Here is a 19,140-nt window from a genome sequence, read left to right as displayed (position 1 = left end):
TGGATACTGAGAAAGAGATGATAATGATTGTAATAAAAGAAAAAAGGAAGAATGGAGAGAGACTCTCTGTCCATGGAGAGAAACACTAGGTCTTGGATAGGATGTTGGGTAGAACGTGTTTTGTGCCAGAGAAGATGGAACCCAGCTGAAACCCAGCTCCCAAGGGAACAGTCCAAAGCCCCTAAGGAATGACAGTGAGGGTCCCTCAAGAACTCACACGTCCTTGGGAAGTCTGGAGCGTTTCTGGGTCACGATGACTTGCTCAGATACAGCCTCCATTAGATTGTTACCAGGATGAACTAAACCACTCTGACCCACTGTTTCATCATCTGGGTAGATGCCAGTGAGACCAGTGACTGAGCAGCGCTGCCTGGGGTAGGTGTGTGAAGCACCTAATACTTCATCTGACACACAACCGCTACTGGATAGATGTGAATTTGGTTTGAGTTCACACTAGCAGCGAGGACACGCCACACCCTCAGGGCATCACCCCGAGAGAGGTCTGGGTCTTGCTCACAAAATCCAAAACAAGTGTTGCAAGCCACATCCACAAGGCCGGGCTGGAAGTTCTTTGAGGTTACCTCAGAAAGGACGGCATGGACACTTAGGCCAGGGGCACACCAGGGTTCAGGGAAGAACACAGGGTCTGCGGTATGGTCTGGCAATGAACAGGTCTTGAAAGGAAATCCACAGCTGTCAGGGGATCCGGGTTCCTGCTACTCAGACCACACTTTGTTGAACGCAAAGTTGGGGCAGATGATCTAAAGCAGGGATTTTAGTTCCTCTGTGTGTATACATGTAAAAAACGAAATATGACAATTCAATCAATTCTTGCATATTTTAGATCAAAATGTACCCAGAGCCCACACTTCATCTCCTCTGCTATTTCTTGGTCTTGGCCACTGTCATTCACCTCTCACTGTCACCTGGGTTTACACTACCGTGTCGTCACTGGAATGCCCATCTCACCGCTCTGATGTCCATGCCCAGCAGCCAGGGGACCCTTTAAAATTCATGGCAGGTCCCTTGAGCACACTGAGCAATGGCTCCCATGTGTCCAAGTGAAAGCCAGCAGGCTTGTGGGGCCACCAGTAGACCCCCATCCCTCCGCTCATTCTCTGGGCTCCCTTCCCACCCTTGAGGTGCACTCTGTGCTCTAGGGTCCCCTCTGCCCAGAACTCTCTTCAGTTAGCCACCTGGTCGCCTCCCTCATCATCCCTAAGTGTTTTTTCCACAGTGAAGTCCCCGGTCAGACCCCCATGGTCACCCTGCTGGGATTTGGTGGCTGCCCCTGCCTCCAGCCTGGCCAGCTCCCAGAGCAGCCTGGCACTGGCTTCCTGTCATGTCTCCCCATCTTGTCCCTCTCCCTCCTTGAGACTGTGAGCTCCTCAGGGACACGTATAATGTGCTCAGTATTGACCAAATGAATGAACATAAAACCAAGGGTCTCTTTTCTCCATTGGACATTCTTTCCTGCTTTGTCGAAGATGAGTTGACCATAGATTTGAGGGCCTATTTCTGGGCTCTCTATTCTGTTCCATTGATCTATGTGTCTGTTTTTGTGCCAGTACCATGCTGTCTTGATGATGACAGCTTTGTAATAGAGCTTGAAGTCCGGAATTGTGATGCCACCAACGTTGGCTTTCTTTTTCAATATCCCTTTGGCTATTCGAGGTCTTTTCTGGTTCCATATAAATTTTAGCAATATTTGTTCCATTTCTTTGAAAAAGATGGATGGTACTTTGATAGGAATTGCATTAAATGTGTAGATTGCTTTAGGTAGCATTGACATTTTCACAATATTTTTTCTTCCAATCCAGGAGCATGGAACATTTTTCCATTTCTTCGTGTCTTCCTCAATTTCTTTCATGAGTACTTTATAGTTTTCTGAGTATAGATTCTTTGCGTCTTTGGTTAGGTTTATTCCTAGGTATCTTATGGTTTTGGGTGCAATTGTAAATGGGATTGACTCCTTAATATCTCTTTCTTCTGTCTTGCTGTTGGTGTAGAAAAATGCAACTGATTTCTGTGCATTGATTTTATATCCTGACACTTTACTGAATTCCTGTATAAGTTCTAGCAGTTTTGGAGTGGAGTCTTTTGGGTTTTCCACATATAGTATCATATCATCTGCGAAGAGTGATAATTTGACTTCTTCTTTGCCGATTTGGATGCCTTTAATTTCCTTTTGTTGTCTGATTGCTGAGGCTAGGACCTCTAGTAATATGTTGAATAGCAGTGGTGATAATGGACATCCCTGCCGTGTTCCTGACCTTAGTGGAAAAGCTTTCAGTTTTTCTCCATTGAGAATGATATTTGCAGTGGGTTTTTCATAGATGGCTTTGATGATTTTGAGGTATGTGCCCTCTATCCCTACACTTTGAAGAGTTTTGATCAGGAAGGGATGCTGTACTTTTTCAAATGCTTTTTCAGCATCTATTGAGAGTATCATATGGTTCTTGTTCTTTCTTTTATTGATGTGTTGTATCACATTGACTGATTTGCGGATGTTGAACCAACCTTGTAGCCCTGGAATAAATCCCACCTGGTCGTGGTGAATAATCTTTTTAATGTACTGTTGAATCCTATTGGCTAGTATTTTGTTGAGTATTTTCGCATCTGTGTTCATCAAGGATATCGGTCTATAGCTCTCTTTTTTGGTGGGATCCTTGTCTGGTTTTGGGATCAAGGTGATGCTGGCCTCATAAAATGAGTTTGGAAGTTTTCCTTCCATTTTTATTTTTTGGAACAGTTTCAGGAGAATAGGAATTAGTTCTTCTTTAAATGTTTGGTAGAATTCCCCCGGGAAGCCATCTGGCCCTGGGCTTTTGTTTGTTTGGAGATTTTTAATGACTGTTTCAATCTCCTTACTGGTTATGGGTCTGTTCAGGCTTTCTATTTCTTCCTGGTTCAGTTGTGGTAGTTTATATGTTTCTAGGAATGCATCCATTTCTTCCAGATTGTCAAATTTGTTGGCGTAGAGTTGCTCATAGTATGTTCTTATAATAGTTTGTATTTCTTTGGTGTTAGTTGTGATCTCTCCTCTTTCATTCATGATTTTATTTATTTGGGTCCTTTCTCTTTTCTTTTTGATAAGTCGGGCCAGGCGTTTATCAATTTTATTAATTCTTTCAAAGAACCAGCTCCTAGTTTCGTTGATTTGTTCTATTGTTTTTTTGGTTTCTATTTCATTGATTTCTGCTCTGATCTTTATGATTTCTCTTCTCCTGCTGGGCTTAGGGTTTCTTTCTTGTTCTTTCTCCAGCTCCTTTAGGTGTAGGGTTAGGTTGTGTACCTGAGACCTTTCTTGTTTCTTGAGAAAGGCTTGTACCGCTATATATTTTCCTCTCAGGACTGCCTTTGTTGTGTCCCACAGATTTTGAACCGTTGTATTTTCATTAAAAAGACAGCCTCTTCAATAAATGGTGCTGGGAAATTTGGACAGCCATATGCAGAAAAATGAAATTGGACCATTTCCTTACACCACACACAAAAATAGACTCAAAATGGATGAAGGACCTCAATGTGCGAAAGGAATCCATCAAAATCCTTGAGGAGAACACAGGCAGCAACCTCTTCGACCTCTGCCGCAGCAACATCTTCCTAGGAACAAAGCCAAAGGCAAGGGAAGCAAGGGCAAAAATGAACTATTGGGATTTCATCAAGATCGAAAGCTTTTGCACAGCAAAGGAAACAGTTAACAAAATCAAAAGACAACTGACAGAATGGGAGAAGATATTTGCAAACGACATATCAGATAAAGGACTAGTGTCCAGAATCTATAAAGAACTTAGCAAACTCAACACCCAAAGAACAAATAATCCAATCAAGAAATGGGCAGAGGACATGAACAGACATTTCTGCAAATAAGACATCCAGATGGCCAACAGACACATGAAAAAGTGCTCCATAACACTTGGCATCAGGGAAATACAAATCAAAACCACAATGAGATATCACCTCACACCAGTCAGAATGGCTAAAATCAACAAGTCAGGAAATGACAGATGCTGGCGAGGATGTGGAGAAAGGGGAACCCTCCTACACTGTTGGTGGGAATGCAAGCTGGTGCAGCCACTCTGGAAAACAGCATGGAGGTTCCTCAGAATGTTGAAAATAGAACTGCCCTATGACCCAGCAATTGCACTATTGGGTATTTACCCTAAAGATACAAATGTAGTGATCCAAAGGGGCACATGCACCCGAATGTTTATAGCAGCAATGTCCACAATAGCCAAACTATGGAAAGAACCTAGATGTCCATCAACAGATGAATGGATCAAGAAGATGTGGTATATATACACAATGGAATACTATGCAGCCATCAAAAGAAATCAAATCTTGCCATTTGCGACAACATGGATGGAACTAGAGCGTATCATGCTTAGCGAAATAAGTCAAGCAGAGAAAGACAACTATCATATGATCTCCCTGATATGAGGAAGTGGTGATGCAACATGGAGGCTTAAGTGGGTAGGAGAAGAATAAATGAAACAAAATGGGATTGGGAGGGAGACAAACCATAAGTGACTCTTAATCTCACAAAACAAACTGAGGGTTGCTGGGGGGAGGGGGTTTGGGAGAAGGGGGTGGGATTATGGACATTGGGGAGGGTATGTGCTTTGGTGAGTGCTGTGAAGTGTGTAAACCTGGTGATTCACAGACCTGTACCCCTGGGGATAAAAATATATGTTTATAAAAAATAAAAAATTAAAAAAAAAAATCACGGGTCTCTGTTGAACAAAACAGAATTACACGGTAATGGGATCTTTGTGTTACAGTTGGAAATCTGGGGTAGCTAAGCCCACTGTGGCTTCTCAACTTTTTGAATTAACATGGGGATAAAAAGCAACTTAAATGGGGAGGGTATGTGCTTTGGTGAGTGCTATGAAGTGTGTCAACCTGGTGATTCACAGACCTGTACCCCTGGGGATAAAAATATATGTTTATAAAAAATTAAAAAAAATTTAAAAAAAAAAAGAAACTTAAGCATTAGGGTCTAAAAAAAAAATTAGGGTCTAGGTATAGGGGAAGGCACTGCAGCTGGCCAAGAGTTTTTTGTTGTATTTGCTTTTAATATATTTTCTCTTTCTTAAGAAGAAAATGTGTGTGTGTCTGTACATACATGCAATTATCATATTAAATATGCAGATTTGTATCCTTTTTAATATTCTGTGATAAACCACAACCGATTAATGGCATGGGTCATTTATCAACATTATGACATATTTACTGGCTACTTATCTTTTTTTGTTGTGGGCAAGGTAAGCTGAATTTAAGCATCGCCTTCTTGTTGGCCATTTTCATGATCTTGAATTGATTTTTATCATCGCATATGAAGCCACACGGAATACGTTTGAACAAGAATCTTTGTGCCTCCCCGACTGTATACTTGGTGAAGTCGTGGAAACTTGCAATCATGGCCAGATGAGATCACAGAAATGCTGCCCATCATGAATGGGGGGAGGGCAATATGGGGGCATTCATTTGTCAAAACTCATCAAACAACACACATAAATGGATGCATTTTTTTGTGCATGCAAACATGAGGTTTTTTAAAATGTGATGGGGTGAATAGGTACCCTGTGAACAAGGCCAGATGCATGACACCCACCATTCCCCAGCTTCTGGGCTTTTGTTTTCCCATCCAAAGTGCCCACACCAAGGAGAGGACCGAAACTGCTGTGGACATGGAGGATTACAAGAAACGGGGTGAGGTAAGAGGAGGGGGATACTTGAGGCAACTGCTGGGGGTGAAGACCTCTGGAGCAGAGGCAGCTTGTCCAAGGGCATTTGTATGAAGTAAACCGCAGAATATGTGAGAAACTTCTCTCCAGAACACTCAAAGGGTCTTCAGTGAAATGTCCATTTGTCGCTAAGGAACTTCACAGGCTACTGGTGTGCCTTGAGTGTGAGTCTTCCCTCTAGATGCCCCCTGAGGAGAAGGGGGAAGTGCAATGTTTAGCCCATCACAAAAGGGCCCAGCGCACTCTTATTGCATTTCTACTAGAGGCTGGTGTTGCCTGCCTGGCAGATACCTACCTTCTCAGAGTGGATCTTCAAGGGCCAAGCTCAGAGCACAATGCCCTGAGGACTCTACAGTCACTACTGAGGCAGAAGAGGACCATGGCACCTGTTGTGGCAGTCTTTAGAGGGCAAAGCAGTGCTTGCTTCTTTTGCCTCCCATGGGGAAAGGAAGGGACTCACTTCCTAGGGTGGCAGAAGGGGCAGGAAGTGTAGGACCTCCAGTTTCCCCCTGAGAATGAATATGTGTCTCCAGAGAGCCAGCCTGGGGACCCTGCTGCAGAGGTAGCCCAAGGCAGGGCAAGGCAGCAGCAGAGAGCCAGCCTGACCCCGGAAGCCCAGAGGGTGCTGCACACGGAACTCCACAGGCCTGGAGGATGAGGAGGAATGGGGAAGAGAAAAAGCCATGGACATCTCCACTCCAACTCCACTCAGCACCATGAGTCTAGCTGGCACTGGGGTTCACAGCAAAAGACTATCTGGTATTTAAGATTTAAAATGAAGGGAACCCACCCGTAAGACCCATTAGAGATAGTTTATATGACCAAAAGTGACTAGAAAGTGATAAGATTCAGCTGAAAGCCCTTGCAGGCGCTAGCTGCATAGTGACCAAGTGGGGGGCAGGTTATCAGAAATTATAACATGGTCTTATGAGCTCAATGGTGGTGTACCTCCTCCCCCCCACAAAGAAAGGATAAGTCAGAAGTCCTAATTTCGCAGTACATCAGGATATATGGAAATAAGATCATCACAGATAAATAAGGAGGTCACCCTGCAGTAGGCAGGTCCTTAATCCCATATGACTGATGTCATTATGAGGAGAGAGCTGTGTGTAGACAGGGTCAGAATCAGGGGGATGCAGGTACAAACTAAGTGGTCACTGGAAAGCAAAGAAGCAAGAGGGATTTCCTACAGATTTCAGGGTTAGCATGGCCTGACCAACTCCTCAATTTTGGATGTCCAGCCTCCAGAACTATGAGAAGGTAAAACTCTGGAAAGGGAGTCTTTCCTCTGGAGCTAGGGAACTTTGGAGCAGCCGTCCCTGAGAAAGTCCCAGAATGCACATTTCCCACCCAGGTTGACTATCCATCCATTTAAAGAGAATTCATGGCTGTCTCTGAGCTCTTTGTAAGTCCCCTAGGTTGGCCTTAATCCAAAAGAGGGATCCTTTAAGATGAGAAGGGGCCAGCATGATTTTTTTTAATTAAATTTATTTATTTTCAGCATAACAGTATTCATTATTTTTTTCACCACACCCAGTGCTCCATGTAATCCATGCCCTCTATAATAACCACCACCTGGTACCCCAACCTCCCACACCCCCCCCCCGCCACTTCAAACCCCTCAGATTGTTTTTCAGAGTCCATAGTCTCTCATGATTCTTGGCATGTCACTCACCCAGAACAGGGGTAGAGAAAGAAACCCTATGGGACTTCTGTGCAGGATGCAAGCAAAGGTGCCCTGCTGGTGAGAGTGTCTTAGGAGTTTCCAAAGATTTTTAGTTTCCCTGAAGCTGCCCTGATGTCCAGCCAGCCTCTCTCAGTCCCACAAAAGACAAGGAAACTCACATCCCCAGTGTCCTCTGAAGTCCCGAGTCCTCCCTCAAATTTCTGCAAATTCCCAGCAGGGGTTTCCTCTGTCCACCCCACCTTCTATTTCTCTGTCTCTTCCCCAACTTGATAGGGGCACAGAGCTCAGTGATTCTACCAGTTTCTAGGCAGATGGGGCCACACTGAGTACATTTTGAGGATTTAGGAAGTTCAACTAAAGATCTGGATGGAAGTCACAGGGAGTGGATCACAGGGAGCTCTGCACACCCTCTGACCTCCTCTTCTTTCTCTCTGTAGATTAACAGACAAATTCCTCCCCCATCTGACATAAAGCAGTTCCACCAACATCCAAGTTCCCTACAGCTTTGACTGGAGCATTGGTCAGAGTACATGTGATTAATCAAACTAATTCAGTTTCTTTCCTAAGTGGGCTTCAGGTGCTACCTAAATACGTATTTATTTGTTTCTTGTGTTACTTCTGAAGACAGGAGAAAAAGGTCTTTAAGGAAAAACAAAACAAAACAAAAAGACTTTATGCTTTGTCTTTGAGACTCCAGAAGAAGGTTAGGGTGTCCTGGCCAACTGTGCCCCATCTCTCAGCCCCTGTGGGGTGGGAACCAACCCAACCCTTGGAAACAGTCACTTTAAAGAGGATGCAGGTAAGGAGGTCAAGACTGTGGGTCCAACCAGAAGGTAGAGCACAGGATAAAAGCCTCCTGGATCTGAAGATCATGAAGATTCCAGAAAGGGTCCTAAGCAGGGAAGGCACCACAGGGCCACAAAGAGCTGCCATGCTAGTGGGCTGAGCCCCAGTCACCCTGCACCCCATGATAAAGCAGCCTTGTCCCTCCCCTAGAAACAAAAGGGTGGTGGTGGGCTGGGCCGCACTCCTCCAGCCTGGGGTCCTCATGACAGCAGGTGCTATGGAAATAGGACAGCCAGTAACACCAAACCCATGACACTTTCAATATACTTTATTAAAAAGTTTCTTTGTATAAATTCCTAAAATTTTTAAAATTAAAATTAAACACCCTCCCCCACCCTGCACCAAAAAAAAAAAAAATAATAATAATCACAACATTAGAGGAATGCCAAAAATATTCTCTATTATGACTTTCTTTTCATTCTTTAATGAAGGCATTGGTCCCACAACAGTGCACAAAGATTTAGGGATTTTGCTTCCTTCTAAAACTAGGTCATTTGTTAGAGGCTTTAGAAAAGGAAACTTAGCTTGAGATCTAATCTAGGAAATTAGGGAAGTTAAAAAAAACAAAAACAAAAAAGTTGGACTCTTCTTTCTTCACCATACAAGGCTTTCCATCTAAAGTCGTGCTTACTGGAGAGGGAAGAAATAAACCAAGCAGAAGTATACAGATGGCGGTGAAATGTGGAGTTCCATCCTAGACCTTACATGTGCCCGAAACAGGCAGAGTGTGAAACTCCAGGGGGAGTCGGAGTTTATAGAAATGTTCACATGAACACCGGCCATGGCTAACTATTACACGACGTTCAAAGTATACGATATAACTGCCCGGAGACAGAGAGGGTTGGGTCCACAGACACATTTAGCACCATATTGATGGGTCATGCGGCAGAATGGCTCCTCCCAAGTTCGAGTGTAAATCAAAGCAGGAAATGGAACAGTGCGAGGAAGTCTATACCCAGAGCTTCTACAGAGACGAGTTGCAACGGCTGACTCCTTCTTCTTCAAGAGGTATGTGCTACTAGTCGGCCACACTTAGGTCCCCATGGCAGCGATGACTCCAGGGTTGACGAGGGCTGAGCGTTGATGGACGGGGCAGATGAGGGAGGGTGAGAAAGAAGTGCAAGGGAAAAGCGAAGTTACTGACCAAAAAGGACATGGTGTTTCTCATGAAAATTGTCCTACAGCCTCTGGTTTTCCTCCCTTATCTCGCTTTTTTGCTGAGTGTCTTTCACAGCTCACCTGGCCCTCCCTGGCCCAGGTTCAGGGCCTTGTGTGCAGTGTGAGCGAGTTTGCTGCCTTGCCCAGCCCCAGGGCCTTTGCACACCCTGTACTCTTCCCATTCAGGCTCTGGCCAGGCTCTCGTATCAGCAGTCAAGTTGGCCAACGCCATGGTGACAGTGGGTGGCCCCAGTGTAAACAGCAGTGTTTAGAGGAAGCCTAATTATTTAAAGATGAAGAGGGAGGAATAGTCGGGTGTGTCTTCCCTCATTGGCAAAAATCCAAGTATACAAATATGTTTTTAGGAAATAACGATTATTCAGAAAATGAATTTCCTGTGTTTTATTTGAATTATCTTCCTTATCTAAAGATAACATCCACCTCCTCTGTCACAGCTCTCATAATCATTGTCATTCAAATATCTTCACAAGGTGAAAAATTAGCCTGGATCTCTTCTCTGACTTACAAAAGCCACAGATCAAAAGAATCACCGGTCACTTACCAGGAGCGCAAACCGTTTCACATTCTTTCTGTGAATTAAATCTGTTTTCGTTGCCACTGCAACCTCCGTACCAGAATCTCATGCAGCTTTTGGTCTCCACATCATAGTACCATTTTAACATGAATTTCCTGCAAGTTCCTTCTTCTTTGGGCAACTTACATATGTCTTTAATAACAGGATGAGAAAAGAGTATTCATTAGGACACAAAAGGGACTATGCCCTCAGTGCATGCGGCTGAAGGTCTCGACACAAGGCTGTTCAGAGCAAGGAGGAGAGTTTTGAGGAGGGAGACCCTCTTAGCCTCGCCAGGCCTTGCCTCCACCCCGGCTGTGGGATTGCATGTGATTCTCAATAAAGGCAATAATACAATGACCTTGATGGAAGGACCTCGCTAACTTCCCTCCAATCCCAAATGCAAGCCATCATTATCGGATAATTTCAGATGAAATAAACTGTGTTTTCTCTTTCCAGTCATGGGGCCATTTGTTTTCCAGTTCCTTCACTATTAAAGCCCCATGGAAGGAACTACATCTTTTTTTTTTAATTTTTTATTTTTTATTTATCTTCAGCATAACAGTACTCATTATTTTTGCACCACAACCAGTGCTCCATGCAATCTGTGCCCGCTCCGATACCCACCACCTGATTCCCCCAACCTCCGACCCCCCACCCCACCACTTCAAACCCATCAGGGAGATTCAAATTAAAACCACATTGAGATATCACCTTACACCCGTTAGAAGGAACTAAATCTTAATAAAAACTATGTCATTTTCTACTCCTCGGCAAAGTAGCAACTACACTCTGTCAGAATATAGTTCAAAAATAAAGCCATACACTAGAGCGTATCATGCTTAGCGAAATAAGTCAAGCAGAGAAAGACAACTATCATATGATCTCCCTGATATAAGGAAGTGGTGATGCAACATGGGGGCTTAAGTGAGTAGGAGAAGAATCAATGAAACAAGATGGGATTGGGAGGGAGACAAACCATAAGTCACTCTTAGTCTCACAAAACAAACTGAGGGTTGCTGGGGGGAGGGGGGTTGGGAGAAGGGGGGTGGGGTTATGGACATTGGGGAGGGTATGTGCTTTGGTGAGTGCTGTGAAGTGTGTAAACCTGGAGATTCACAGACCTGTACCCCTGGGGATAAAAATATATGTTTATAAAAAATAAAACATTTAAAAAAAATAAAAAATAAATAAATAAAGCCATACATTTCATGACAAGACAAGAAGAAGGAGAATAAAAGTTAAAGTGGAAAAGAAAAATCCTTTTTAAATCTGTGCATTTGTGTGTGTGCGTGCATGTGTGTGTGTGTGTGTATGTGTAGCTGAGGGCCTTTGAGAGTAGCCAAATTAAACAAGTAAAAGAAGTGTTACCACTGATCTAAAACCCATGATGGCAAAAATATCACAGAGAAAAGTTATTTTGAAGACACAGAAGCATTCTTTTTCCAGTTAAGGAAGTTTATGTTTTAAATGCATACTTCTAAAACATCCAGCTGCAAAGTAGAAGCTACATTCTCTCCATGATGCCTTCCACAGTAAAATGTCTGTTTACAGAGTTTTCTGGCAAATTCCAGATCATGCTGGGAAAGAGAAGCATTACTGTCAACCATTATCCAAAAGTTTGAAAACCGTAAACCTTCCTTCAACAGAAGTCCCTGGAGTGGATGATGCTGCATGTTTATGGGAATAGCCAACGTGCCAGAGTCACCGCCCCCCGCCCTCCGCCACCGCCCCGCAGGGTTGACATCTCCATGGGCCTCTGTTCCTTCCCCTGTGGGTTGCCCTCAGCTGCAGAAGTTGTGAGCGCCTGCAGATCTGCTTGCACCAAGAAGTAAAAAATAAACCAAGGTCTTGGACTAGAGAATCAAACTTGGGTCAACCATCATGGACCAGACTCAGAGGTACCCAGGACTGAGGCTCAGCATTGGCCTAAAACACCCCCTGATCACCTGGGGAGGCCATGATGCAGACACAAAGACTGGGGGTTCCACAGTAGCTCCTAATTGTAGACCCTCTCAGAGGCCCAGAAAACCAGAAGGTACTTGGAAGAACCAATGAGTCCAGAATGAAATGATGCCAATTTAGGAAAACAACTTTTTTCCACTTGAAAAAAGTTTTCAGCCAACTGAAGGAAAATGCCTTGCTTTCCAGAAATGTCATGCAGGGGACAGAGCAAGGCAAAATTATTCTACCACCAAAGCTTACCCCTTGTTTGCCAGTGGATTCCCCTATTAGTGGAAAGCTCAGACCAAATAGTAACCTTTCCCCTCTTTTCTCTCCCCCTAGCATCCCCTGCATGGTTCATGTTCATTCCATCTTTGTTCCAAATGCTCTCAGTCCTGGCCACCTATGTTCGGCCATTCTGTTCCCACTCTCCTGCATACTCCTGAAACGGATATGAGTTTTCCCAGACCCAAGGACACACAGCTTGAGGCCACCCAATGAAAGGACACTCTGCTCCCTGACTGGTTGCTTTCTGGCTTCCTGGGATTTGTGCCCTTTATGTCCAGCCCCAAACTCTTGCCCTTGTATCCCACACCCTTGGTGCCAGTGATGGTTGCTGCTAAGACCCCATAGGGTTCACCAGCATGGCACAGGGTGCTGGCACTGTGGACATGCAGAAATCTGGTAGAGCACGAGAAATGTATTCATGAGGGCCCCACACTCTAAAAAGACTGAAACATGGGATTCTTCATTTTTAAGCATGAAAATGGAATGTTTGATCCTTAAGAAGCCTTGTACTTTTAAATTCCCATCATCTTGGTTTCCGGGACACGCCCTGCAGACTGCACTCACCAATTCTGTGTCTATGCTAAAACAACCATTTAAAAGACACAAAAATAAAAATGTCTTGTGTCCAAAGACATGTGGTTTGAAGGACTTCATTGAGCTTCTCCCCAGAACAAGTCTTTGGATACAACAGTTGCTCACAAGCTCTCTCCAAAATGAGCACAGCCTGGAGGGAGCCTGGGGTCCTCTCCAGTGTGAGAGTGTGGTCTGGCTGCCCATGTGCTAATTTTCTCTTCCTTATATTGAGAACTCAAGAGGAGCCAAAAGGAAAAGAGGGAGTGACAATGGTCATTAACCATTCCTGATTCACTTTTGCCCAGAATAATGTAAATACACTTCATCTTAAAAATACTGTTATGCATAGAGAGAAGAACCACATGGTCCTCTCAATTGATGCAGAAAAAGCATTTGACAAAATCCAGCATCCATTCCTGATTAAAACACTTCAAAGTATAGGGATAGAGGGAACATTCCTGAACCTCATCAAATCTATGAAAGACCCACAGCAAATATCATCCTCAATGGGAAAAAGCTTGCAGCCTTCCTGTTGAGATCAGGAACAAGACAAGGATGTCCACTTTCACCACTCTTGTTCAACATAGTATTAGAAGTCCTACAAACAGCAATCAGACAACAAAGAGAAATAAAAGGTATCCAAATTGGCAATGAAGAAGTCAAACTCTCTCTATTCTCAGATGACATGATTCTTTATATGGAAAACCCAAAAGACTCCACCCCCAAACTACTAGAACTCATACAGCAATTCAGCAACGTGGCAGGATACAAAGTCAATGTGCAGAAATCAGTGGCTTTCTTATACACTAACAATGAAAACACAGAAAGGGAAATTAGAGAATTGATTCCATTTACTATAGCACCAAGAATCATAAGATACCTGGGAATAAACCTAACCAAAGAGGTAAAGAATCTGTACTTGAGGAACTACAGAACACTCATGAAAGAAATTGAAGAAGGCACAAAAAGATGGAAGACCATTCCATGCTCTTGGATCGGAAGAATAAACATTGTTAAAATGTCTATACTGCCTAGAGCAATCTATACTTTTAATGCCATGCCGATCAAAATTCCACTGGTATTCTTCAAAGAGCTGGAGCAAATAATCCAGAAATTGGTATGGAATCAGAAAAGACCCCGAATTGCTAAGGAAATGTTGAAAAACAAAAATAAAGCTAGGGGCATCACATTACCTGATTTCAAGCTTTATTACAAAGCTGTGATCACCAAGACAGCATGGTATTGGCATAAAAACAGACACATAGACCAGTGGAACAGAGTAGAGAGCCCAGATACAGACCCTCAACTCTATGGTCAATTAATCTTCAACAAAACGGGAAAAAATATACCATGGAAAAAAGAGAGTCTCTTCAATAAATGATGCTGGGAAAACTGGACAGCTATAAGTAGAAGAATGAAACTCGACCATTCTCTTACACCGTATACAAAGATAAACTCAAAATGGATAAAAGACCTCAACCTGAGACAGGAATCCATCAGAATCCTAGAGGAGAACATAGGCAGTAATCTCTTTAATATCCGCCACAGCAGCTTCTTTCAAGATATGTCTCCAAAGGCAAAGGAAACAAAAGCGAAAATAAACTTTTGGGACTTCATCAAAATCAAAAGCACAGCAAAGGAAACAGTCAAAAAAACAAAGAGGCATAATACTCCATAGTGTATATGGACCACATCTTCCAGTATTATGCCTCCATCAGAAAGGATGAACACCCAACTTTTGTAGCAACATGGACGGGACTGGAAGAGATTATGCTGAGTGAAACCAGTCAAGCAGAGAGAGTCAACTATCATATGGTTTCACTTATTTGTGGAGCATAACAAATATCATGGAGGACAAGGGGTGTTAGAGAGGAGAAGGGAGTTGGGGTAAATTGGAAGGGGAGGTGAATCATGAGAGACTATGGACTCTGAAAAACAATCTGAGGTGTTTGAAGTGGCGGGGGTGTGGGAGGTTGGGGTACCAGGTGGTGGGTATTATAGAGGGCTTGGATTGCATGGAGCACTGGATGTGGTGAAAAAATAATGAATACTGTTTTTCTGAAAATAACTAAATTGAAAAAATTTTTAAAAAAAGAAAGAAAGAAAAAGAAATAACCAGTAAATTGATGGAGTTTGGAGATCATTTAGGTTAATCCCCTCATTTGACAAATAAATTGAAAGAACCCGGGGGGGGGGCACAAAAAGGCAACCCATGGAATGGGAGAAGATATTTGCAAATGACAGTACAGACAAAAGGTTGATATCCAGGATCTATAATGAACTCCTCAAACTCAACACACACGAAACAGGCAAACATATCAAAAAGTGGGCAGAAGATATGAACAGACACTTCTCCAATAAAGACATACAAATGGCTAGCAGACACATGAAAAAATGTTCATCATCACTAGCCCTCAGGGAGATTCAAATTAAAACCACATTGAAATATCACCTTACACCAGTTAGAATGGCCAAAATTGACAAAATAAGAAACAACATGTGTTGGAGAGGATGTGGAGAGAAGGGAACCCTCTTCCACTGTTGGTGGGAATGCAAGTTGGTGCAGCCTCTTTGGAGAACAGTGTGGAGATTCCTCAAGAAATGAAAAATAGAATTTCCCTATGACCCTGCAATGGCACTCCTGGGTATTTACCCCAAAGATACAGATGTTGTGAAAAGAAGGTTCATCTGTACCCCAATGTTTATAGCAGCAATGGCCACGGTCGCCAAACCATGGAAAGAACCAAGATGCCCTTCAATGGACGAATGGATAAGGAAGATGTGGTCCATATACACTATGGAGTATTATGCCTCCATCAGAAAGGATGAACACCCAACTTTTTTAGCAACATGGACAGGACTAGAAGAGATTATGCTGGGTGAAATAAGTCAAGCAGAGAGAGTCAATTATCATATGGTTTCACTTATTTGTGAAGCATAACAAATATCATGGAGGACAAGGGGTGTTAGAGAGGAGAAGGGAGTTGGGGTAAATTGGAAGGGGAGGTGAATCATGAGAGACTATGGACTCTGAAAAACAATCTGAGGTGTTTGAAGTGGCAGGGGGGTGGGAGGTTGGGGTACAAGGTGGTGGGTATTATAGAGGGCATGGATTGCATGGAGCACTGGGTGTGGTGAAAAAATAATGAATACTGGTTTTCTGAAAATAAATTAATTTAATTTAAAAAATACTGTTATGCAGAAAATTATTAAATAAATTAAATAAAATTATTAGATAAATAAATGGGGGGGGGGAGAGACAGACTTGAGGAGCTGCCTGATGCCAATCACCATCTGGTTAAACTTTCTGGTGAAATGGTGACTGGTCACTGGACATCCATGAGCATCCAAACACAAGGAGAAACAGAGACCAGCACAATGTCTAGAAAACCCTTCCAGGGAATCCCAGCTGTTCACAAAAGTTTCAGGAACCATCCTAGGAATCCTAGAACAGAACCATGGAGTGCAAGGCACCCTCAGAAACACAGTCTATTTTTGTCACAAAGACAAGTGCGCGTTCAGGCGTGTGTGAGCATGCCCAAGGATCGTATTCATGGAAATCAGGAAAGATATTGATCGGGTCATTAACAGTGGTCATTAGCATTGCAACGAATGTTTTCTTGTGCTTTCCCATATGTTGTGGATTCTCAACAAAGACTACCTATGATATTACACTTTGAAAAAGAAAATGTATTCCATTGAAAAAATTTGCTCCCTTTTTTTAATATAGTTTTGAGATTTCTATAGTGTCTAAGAGCAGCATTTTAAAAGTTATCTGCTTGGACATCTTCCAAACCAACAAGTGACTGGTATTTAAGTGCTTCCTTGAGCATAATTGGTGTATGGAATGGAGGGGTGATTGTTTATGCTACAATTGTAAATATGTGTAAATATGCTCCTCATTCATTTAATGGTTTCAAACATAAGGAGGTTTAATAGACCCAGCATAGCTGATGTGGAATCAGGTTCTTCCAGCCACAGAAGCAGGTATGATTTGCCTGAATGAGTGAATGCCTGAGTCTACATCTGAGCATAAGCTGGGTCAAAGGGTACAGAGGAAACTTTGTATTTTAACCTTATTTTGAACATGACTGTGGTTAAGGTTTGGGGGGGGGGAGGGTCCTTTGCTTTTTTTACATCTTGACCAATGGATTTTTATTTTTTAGCATTTTTATATTTCACAATAAAAAAATGGCAAATACCCTGTGATCCTCCTCATAACCCAAATATCGCCATTGATAAAGACACATCTTCATACAACAGCAAACTAACAGCCTTGGAAAGGTTATTTCTCTTCTACCAAGCAGGGAAAATATTTATAGCTGTTTAGTTGACCTCAATCTGTGAGGTTAAGTTCATTCTATAAATGAGCACTAACATAAAGTCATCTATTTTCCTCACTAGGCCATTTTGTGCCAGCCAATGTGACAGACTGGAACACAGTCATCCAAATGCTGTATTTCATCCAATCTAAGCTATCTTAATTTCAATGTGCACTATTATTTTATATCCCCCTAAGTAGGACAAAACACTGTCAAAAGCATGTCATGTCATCAACTGTGAGTCGCACTTCAATTTTAGAAGTCTTACTAGGGGAAAATATTGAATCTTAGAATCAATAAAATAAGTAAAACATTGAAGAACTTCCTTCAGAGCTATGTGATTGGCTCACTAACACCTGACCAAAGTGGTTATTTCTACAGATTGTTAATTTCTAGAATAAGTAAAAAAGAATGTTATACATTCAGGGAGTTATCTGGGCTCTCTTCTGCATTGAAACTTCTCCAATACATATGGGGCAAGCCAATAACTTAGAATTCTCTATGTAATATTGAAAAAAGTTAATTTTCTGAGAAAGGAGAACTGTGTGTTGTTTAGAAACTTCGGAGTCTTTCTGTTAGCAGTGATATCCATAGAAAATATCTATCCAAGTCCTCTTTAGCCAAAAACAAGGATGAAGGAAATGTGCTCAAAAACCTAAAGCCAAAATTAGCAACTCTGTAGCAGTCCCAAAGCTAGCCACAACAAAAGGGGCACCGGCATGCCTACAGGTTTTAAAGGCTGTGAGAATTGCTGAAAGCTTGGTTTCGTTGTTGCTAACTGCCCTTACAGGCAGCAAATGCATCACAGAAAAGTGGATGTGATTCTTTTAGATCCTGAGAAAAGCATAATATAGGATGGGATTTTTTGGAATGTGGGGATTTGTTTTGCTTGGGCTGAAGAAAATGCAAGTACTAACCATTTAAAATGGACTTGTGTAATATTGCAAAGCCTAGAATCCTGAGTGGTGAGTAATGATGCCATCAGTCTGTCACTGTCATCAACCTTCCCTTCAAAGTCCAGGCCTTCCTGGTACACAAATACTCAATGCTGAAGAGGACCAGACCTTATCTGTGGGACAAAGGATGCCCTCACTAGCCCCTCCCAGTATGTGTCTACATCAAACAAAGAGGGCCTAATAAAGGAATATCTGTTAAGCATAGTTTCTAAATTGTCCAACAATTTCCTATACCAACAAAAAGTCAAGATGTAAAACTGCTCACTCTTCTTCCTCTCCATCGGGTGACATGGACAGAGGACTTTACATTTCATAAGGATTCACCCACAAATCCCTACATAGATTCAAACACTGGTCACCATGTGTTCTAAATCCAAAGTGCTAGGCTATAACAAACTACAGTTCCTTAAGGTAGAATCAAACCCCAGAGAATTTTTATTCATAGAGGTTTAAAAAAAAAAAGACAAGGAAATGTATCTAACATTTAATCCTGGGACATGGACACATCTCTGTAACTACAAGCCATGCTTCTAATTAACCAGTTCAATTAAACTGCACTCATGTCAACAGATAAAAATTAGCTTTTAAATTTAATTTTGTCTGCATTATCAAGAAAATACATCTTTGGAGAAATAGTGCATAGTATGGTAATTGATCTTTGGATGCAAAATACACAAGCCACTACTGGGCATGAATACTATATATATATATATATATATATATATATATATATATATATATATATATATATGATGTATTATCTGCCCCAGGGATACAGGTCTGTGAATCATCAGGCTTACATATTTCACAGCCCTCACTATAGCACACACCCTCCCCAATGTTCATAAACCAGCCACCCTATCCTAACCTCCCACCCCCAGCTAGTGTATTTTTAAAAAGTTAACTTCATAAAGTGATTCATTATCACTCTTTTTCTACCTACAAAAATATGAATGTCATAGAAATGTTTTTCTCCCTGGGGAAAATTCCCAAGACGACTTCATTGTAGCAGGGAAGTGGGGGAGGGAGAGGAGGCTGGGAGAGA

The 19,140-nt window shown here is 42.4% G+C and overlaps 1 protein-coding gene across 7 annotated transcripts in view; it reads right to left on the bottom strand.

Annotated features, from left to right (window-relative positions):
• Positions 1-8,530: 8,530 nt before the first annotated feature.
• COL6A3 (collagen type VI alpha 3 chain) overlaps positions 8,531-19,140 on the bottom strand; it is an 81,831-nt gene continuing 71,221 nt past the window's right edge. For all 7 annotated transcript variants that reach the window (XM_082691058.1, XM_082691061.1, XM_082691056.1 and 4 more), the window contains 2 exons: positions 10,001-10,165; positions 8,531-9,353 (listed from right to left, as the gene is read on the bottom strand). In XM_082691058.1, the coding sequence (XP_082547184.1) occupies positions 9,313-9,353; positions 10,001-10,165 (206 nt within the window). In that variant the 3' untranslated portion in view covers positions 8,531-9,312. The remainder of the gene's footprint in view (positions 9,354-10,000; positions 10,166-19,140) is intronic.

This window comes from Mustela nivalis (assembly GCF_964662115.1).
Source record: "Mustela nivalis genome assembly, chromosome: 11".
Lineage (NCBI taxonomy): Eukaryota > Metazoa > Chordata > Mammalia > Carnivora > Mustelidae > Mustela > Mustela nivalis.
The sequence above is the reverse complement of the archived record's forward strand: the minus strand, read 5'-3'. Positions and strand labels throughout refer to the sequence as shown.